Here is a 7408-nt window from a genome sequence, read left to right on the forward strand (position 1 = left end):
CTGGGCAAGTCACTCTTAACCTTTTCAGGCTCTTAACTTCTGCTCCTCTGAAAAACAGGGGTACTAATCCTGAGCTTGTCAGTGGTCGAGAGCAGAGCAGGCATGGGCCTAATGCAGAGAGCACAGTACCGGGCACCTGGCCGGGGTACAGCACCCGGGGCTGTGACTGTCACTGGTCGTATTCCAGAGACACTGTATTTTTAGAACTTGCCAGCTTATGAGCCACTTAAATCCCTTAGAAGTCAGCCTCATTTGGTTTGAAAGCAGTTTTCCTTGGTTTGATTGTGTACCTTCCTCATCAGAATTGGCTCATAATGACTTTTTCTGTTTCATAAAGTCAGATCCTCAAAGGACTGTAATTGTCAATGTTGAATATACTCATAAGAAAGTGCTGTAGGCCCCAACAGCCTTATCAGGAGACCCAGTCTCGGAGACGTTGGGGACACATGGCCGTCACTGATGGAATAGCCCACTGAGGTTACTACTTTGAAGTTAGCAACATTGGTTTGGATGTGTAGACTTGGGCATTTCTTTAAAAACCTAAAAGTCTTTATATCACTACCCTACGTCAGGTTTTAGTTTTCCTTCACTTTGCCAAAGCTGTCCTTTACAATAACTTCTTCCCATGTGTGCACAGAATTATGTCGTGCTTCTGGACTCCACACTCCCCAGATCCCAGTATGACTATGCCTTGCCTCAAGTTTCTTTCACTGCGGTGGGCTACCATAAACATATCACATTGATCTTTAACCCCACGGTAAGTAAAAGGGGGAGCTGAGAAACAAATGTGTGGAGTGGTGGGAAAAAGAAAGTCTGCACAACCCCTGCTGCAGATCGAAGCTCAGAAGGCAGCTATTTAAAGGGCTCTTGGCACTGGGTCATTTTCCCTTTCTGGATTCTGGATTCTGGATTTCCCCAGATGCTTTTCTGCTTTTCTAAGCACTGATGCCTGCCGTTCCCTTTGAGGAGGAAACTGGCAATGAGAAGGGTGGAATTGGTTCGATCAGTGGTTCAGGAGTGATTTGGGGGGAAGAGGGACACCACTACCCCCTGATTGGTGGCACTGTGTTCCTTCAGCAGGAGGCATGTGACACCTGGTGACCTCCTCAAACCTCTAGAACCAACTGATAATGTATAGGAAAGAGAGAGCATACAGGGGCATGTAAATGATGCCACAGGGATGCAGGACACCCTGGAACCTGATCTGTGTGACAGATACAGGTGGTCCTGTGTATCCGAAGATTCTATATCTGCTGATTCAACCAACTGCAGATCAAAAATATTCAGGGAAAAAAAAACCCCAATAAAAAATAGCACTACAACAGTAAAAAATGATACAAATTAAAAAACAATACATTGTAACACCTCTTTACATAGCATTTACATTGGATTAGGTATTACAAGGAGTCTAGAGATGATTTAAAGTATACGGAGGATGTCCGTAGGTTATAGGCAAATACTATGCTGTTTTATTTCTGGGACTTCAGCATCTGTGGGTTTTGGTATCTGCTGGGGGTCCCGGAGCCAAAACCTCATGGATACCAAAGGACAACTATAAATTGCAAGAAGAAAAAAAAAAAAAAAATGGACAGGATACCTGAAGATTAAAAGAAACATACTTTATCAACCATTTACAATAAGTGGCCCTTATGGGGTCCTGTATCCACCAGGATGTAAATAACAACACAACAGACAAAGCACCCACACATCTTTCACATTCATGAGATAATTGTTTGGATCAGTGATTCTCAAAGCTTGGTGCATGGTAGAATCTCCTGAGAGTTAAACAGACACCTCAGCAATGACAAAAATGTTCCAGGGCCCAACCCCAGGACTGCTGATTCTGACCTCATTTGGGGGTGAGAGTGGAGCCCAGGAAGCTACACTAGAAAACAAAAGCCTAACCTCATAGCTATTGTGTTGTTCATTGTTTCTAGGATCTTTTCAGTGGAAAGAGTAAGAATTTTATTTCTTAAAAGATAACTGTATGTGGAACAACAGATTTAGATATTCTTTATTCCTTTTTGATAGCTGCATAGTATTCCTTTGTGTGGATATACCATGTGTCTTAGTCTGTTCAGACTGCTATAACAAAATGCCTTAGTCTGGATAACTCATAAACAGCAAACATTTATTTTTTACAGTTCTAGAAGCTGGGAAGGCCAGCAGGGTGCCGGCAGATTTGGTCTCTGGTGACAGCTTGCTCTGCTTTATAGATGGTGCCTTCTCTCTGTGTCTTTATGTGGCAGAAGGGGGCAGACAAGCCCCTCAGGCCTCTTTTATGAAGGCAGTAATCCAGTTCATGAAGGCTCCACTCGTGATTTAATCACCTTCCAAAAGTGGTGTCCCCAAAACGCACCTCTTAGTACTATCACCTTGAGGATTAGGTTTCAACATATGAAGTTTGGGGGGGACACAAACATTCAGACCATAGCACTGTAGTATATTTAATTAGTCCTTGGTGGATGGAATTTGGATTGTTATTAGTTTTCTGCTATTAAAAATAATCCTTTCATGAACTGCCTATGCATGCATGTTTTTGAATGTTTGTCAGTCTCTCTTTGGAATAGCCTCCTAGAAGTGGAGTTGCTGGGTCCCAGGGTAAATGCACATGGAGTTTTGATTGATATTTCCACTTCTCTTCCAGAGGGTTGCCCTGTGTTGCATTCCTACCAGCACTGTATGAGCCCCCTTTTTCTCCAACAGAGTGTGTTGTCAAATTTTAAAATTTTTTGCAGTCTAATGGATGAGAAGTGGTATCTCAGTGTAGTTTTAATTTGCATTTCTCTCTTGTTTTTTTACGTGGTTAAGAGCCATTTGTATTTTCTTTTCTATGGACTGTTTACTTCTGTAAATTGTTTTCTATAGAATTGTTGGTCTTTTTCATCTGTTTTAGAAGCTTTTCATATATGAGGGATATTAAGCCTTTGTAATATATGTTGAACATATTTTTCCTAGTTTATCATTATGTGAAAATTGATTTTTATGTTAAATATACTGATATTTTCCTTATTGCTTCTGGATTTTAAGTCATAGTTAGGAAGTTTTTCACCACTCCCAGTTTTTAGAGGAATTTATTGTGTTTTCTTCTGGTACTTGCATGGTTTCATTTTTTACGTGTAAATCTTCTGCCCGTTGGAGTTTTTCCTGATGTAAGGTGTGAAGAATGATTTCAAATTTATCTTCTTCCACATGCTATCCAGTTACCATTTAATGCTTTTTAAATACCATCCTGTGTGGAAGGTTAGTAGGAATTTTAATCCCTAATATAGAGATGAGAAGATGGGGATCCAGGGAGAGACATGAGTAGCCCCAGGTCCCTAGCTCACACACAGCAGCCAGGACTTGAACAAAGCTCCTCTGCTGCTTCCTGGGCTTCTCTGAGGAGTGGCTCATGCTCAGTGAGCTGGCAGATATGATCTTACCAAAGCAGAGTTTTTCTGATGACTCCACAGTTGAGACCTGGTTAGAAAGTGCTAGAGAGAGGGGCATGTAGGGAAACTGTCTCCGTGTAGAGGCACATCGTGACCTCAGTGAGAGGGAGAGGGCCTCTGTGAAGGCTCCTGAGGGCTTCAGGCTGTGAAGTCCCCAAGGGCCCCCTGCAGGAGACTCATCTGGGTCCAGGGACACACTTGGGCAATCAGTGGCAGGAATGTCAAGACACCATTTGGTGGTTGCTGAGCAGCTCAGTCTCATAGCTGCTTCCAGATGTGTGCCTGTCACTTCTGAGAATGTGACAAGCAATGGCCATCAGGGGTTAAATTCAAGAGTGGGGAGCCAAGTGACATGTGAAGGGTGCCTGTTCTGTGCAGGTGCCTGTGCAGGGGATTCACGGTTGACCCTTGCAACAAAACTTCAGGTGGCGGTACCACTCCTCCTGCTTTTACAGGAGCTCAGGTTAGTCAGCAGGGCCAGGACTCAGAGGATGTGGCTTGTCTGCAGCCACATGACAGCCATGCACTTGATGAGCAGCTCAGCATCGTGCACCGTGAGGTGCTGTGTGAGCACTCTGTTTACTCCTTGTTGAATGTGACTAGCCACAGCCAAATGAATGGCTTTTTCACTCAGTGTTCTTTGCACCGAGATCATTCCACATGTCTCATTTCACTGAGTTTTCACAACATCCCCCTGCAGTAGGTGATGTTTGTCCATCTCCATTTCACAGTTGGGTAAACTGAGTCTAAAAGTGGTTGCCTGTGGTCACCCAGTAAGACCTGGATTGAGTCTAGACAGGTCACCTGGTAAGACCTGGATAGAGCCTATACTCAAAGCATGTTCTCATAGTCACTCTCCTGTAAATTCCCATGAATTAGACTTAATTAAGTGTTTACTTCAATGAAAATGTATTGGGATTTAAGATATGTCAAAGAGTACAGGAGTAAGTGGTCAGAGATGGAAATCTGTCCCTGCCTTATTCTTCCATTTATTAAAGGACCATCCTGTCCTGCCTCAACCAGCTCAGGTAAGATGGCCCCACAATCTCTAGCCTAGCAGTTCAGATGTTTAGGTCTCAGGATCCCTTTACACTGTTAAAAATTGTTGAGGGTCTCAAAGACCTTGAGTTTATATGGATTATATCTATCTAGTTATCATATTAGAAATTAAAACAGATATGGAAAACACAAAGAATCCACACGCCATGCATCTCATTGGCTGTCAGACTGATGATGCCACGTCGTGTGGCCTCTGGAAAAGTCCACTGTACACTTCAGAGAAAATGAGAGCAAAAAAGAAAAGACACATCTCATCTTAGCACCACTGTGAAAGTAGTTTTGGCCTTGCGAACCTCCTGTAAACAGTGCTTAGCCTGTTTTATCATTCTCTGAGCATTCTCATTTTATTTATTTGTTTTTTTCTTTGCAGGAGTAGAGTGGGCTAGTTGGAATATATGTTCATTTGATGTTATAGACACCCAGAATTTCAGGGGCTTTAGCAAGATAGAAGTTTCTGTCTCATGTCAGTGTCCAGGAGCGAGCAGTCCAGGGATCGCATGGTAGCTTCAAGGTGTCCGGGCCTGGGCCCTTCTCTCTTATTGCTCTGTTCTAGCACATTGCTCTTCTTCAAAATGTTGCACTTGGCTAAATGCTCTCCAGCCAGCAAGAAGGGAGGGTGCACCATTTCTCTCTTAAGGAACAACCCAGTGTTGTACCTGCCACTTCTGTTCATGTGCCACTGGCCAGAATATAGTTCCGTGGCTGCACCTAGCTGGCGGGGAGGCTGGGAAGTGGGGTCTGTAGTCTGATTGGCCCAGATGAAAGTTGGAGGTTCTACTGGAAGAATGGGAGAATGGCCCCTGGGTTACTAGCAGCAGTCACTGCTTCACTTCCTCACCAGGGTGGAATCTCTGCACTAGCTTGTTCATCACTGTGTGCCTTGGCCCTGGAACAGAGGGCTCTCGATACTCCCCATAGGACAAAGTCCCTGCATGTAGCTGGGATCAACCAAATGAGACCCATTTATTTTTCAGCCACAAGGATTCCTTGTTATCCACATCTCTTTGTTTCCTCAGTTTGAACCATGAACATTCGGAGGGCGAGGAATACCTTTTATCAGAATCTCTTTCTTCTTGAGCTTCAGAGAGCAATTAATGAGAGTTTGGAGAGCAGAGAATTCATGTGAAAATTTATCCAGATTGCTTCAATTTTTTCCTTTGGATAATGAAAATTTGGATCATTATCCAAATTTGGATAATGAAAAGAGGGATCCTTGGGTAGCCAGTTTGAAAGGCTGGGTGGGTCATGGCTGTGGATAGTCATGGGTGATGGATAAATGTGAGAAGTTACTGAGGAGTCCTGGTGTTCTTGGTGTCTGCAGAGGAAGCTGCCCGAGCAGGACATCGCGCAAGGGTCGTACATTGCCCTGCCACTGACGTTGCTGGTACTGCTGGCGGGATACAACCACGACAAGGTAGGAAGCCAGGTGCATTGGGGGAATGAGTCCTCATAGCTATGGGAGTGACAGGGAAGGGTGTTCACTGTTACAGAAATTACAAATTTGGGGTCGGAAGGGACCGCAAAAGCCTCAAGTCTAGTCCCTTGGCCTCCTTTCAAGGCTGTAAACCTCTAGAAGCATCTCTTCTAATCCTTAAACCTGAAATATTTCTAAGCTTGTGTTGCTCCCAGATAGAGGCCAGCCTGTCTCTGGGGACCCTGGAGACAAAAGCCTGCCTTTGAGCCGAAGTCCACCCATGAGCATCTGGCAGATGCCGACCATGCCTGAAGCAGAAGGGATGTTGACAAGTGAGACTCAGCTGTCCATGTGGGCAGAAGTCTTCTCCTCCTGGTGTCTCTCTTTCTCACATTGTCGCTCTCTTTCCAGCTCATTCCCTTGCTGTTGCAGTTGACGAGTCGACTGCAGGGAGTCCGAGCTCTTGGCCAGGCAGCCTGTGACAACAGTGGTCCAGAAGATGCAAAGAGACAAGCCAAGAAACAGAAGACAAGGCGGACGTGAGGACGAAGAGGGGATGGTCACAGTCTTGTTCAGGACAGGCCACAACAAGGGGGCCGCACTGTGTGTGGGTGCAGAGCGTGTGTCAACCACCATCGGCCTGTGCTGTCGGCCCTGTCCTCTCCCCAAATGGCCCCTGGAGCAATGCAATGAATGGACCCTCCTGTCACCCTGCTGAACACAATTTATTCTCTGAGTCGAAGATAATTTATTATTATTATTTTTGTCAAAGAAGTATTTAAGCTGTGCCGGCGGTGTGAGAATGTAATTTTTAATCTTCAGCATTCATTTGCAAGAAGAATTCCAGTAAAATGGCATTTGGTTCTGTAATGAAAGACCTTTTGGGTTTATCTTTTCTCCCAAGTCCCCTTGGCTTTTGAGATCCCTGTTGGAAACTGCAGCAATCTGTATCCACTATTAGGAGGATATGGTAGGAGGTAAAATCAATAAATGGCCCATTCATTCGTGTTGTAGCTTATGTCAGAGGTATTTCTTGGATGACGTTGTCATAATGCTGGGGTCATAAGTCACGATGCATACAGAGCAGGTAGGAGTCCTGAGTGAAATGGGCTAGAGCAGGAAAAAGGCCAGCATAGCTGAGATGGGGCCATGGCAGCTGTCTTCCAGCCTCAGTGATGTAAAATAGGGGATCGTGGGGACTGCGGCAAACTGAAGAGCGCCTGCTCCATCTAAAGGGGTGCGGTCACTCAGCTCCAGCTCCCTGTTGCTCTGCAGGGATGTGTGTACATTTTTCTAGAGAAACCAGAAAGACAAAGTTTTCTGTGAAATCTTTCAAGTTTAAACATTAGTGACAAATTCAACATTTAGAAAAAAAAATACACACTTTTGGCCAAACAGAATGCTTACATGTAAGATAGGTGAGGCTTGAAGGCTGCTGATTCACATAAGTGATTCACAGGGATTCACAGCATTTTAGCAGCGTGAACTTAATTCTTATAGG

General features: G+C 44.5%; 1 protein-coding gene across 2 annotated transcripts in view; it reads left to right on the plus strand.

Annotated features, from left to right (window-relative positions):
- Positions 1-6925, plus strand: part of NOMO2 (NODAL modulator 2) — a 55968-nt gene extending 49043 nt beyond the window's left edge. The window contains exons 29-31 of one of the 2 annotated variants that reach the window (XM_063099349.1): positions 638-757; positions 5815-5907; positions 6319-6925. In XM_063099349.1, the coding sequence (XP_062955419.1) occupies positions 638-757; positions 5815-5907; positions 6319-6450 (345 nt within the window). In that variant the 3' untranslated portion in view covers positions 6451-6925. The remainder of the gene's footprint in view (positions 1-637; positions 758-5814; positions 5908-6318) is intronic. The other variant, XM_063099350.1, reaches the window with a different exon arrangement.
- The last annotated feature ends 483 nt before the right edge of the window (positions 6926-7408 follow it).

Source organism: Cynocephalus volans, chromosome 6, assembly GCF_027409185.1.
Source record: "Cynocephalus volans isolate mCynVol1 chromosome 6, mCynVol1.pri, whole genome shotgun sequence".
NCBI classification, from domain to species: domain Eukaryota; kingdom Metazoa; phylum Chordata; class Mammalia; order Dermoptera; family Cynocephalidae; genus Cynocephalus; species Cynocephalus volans.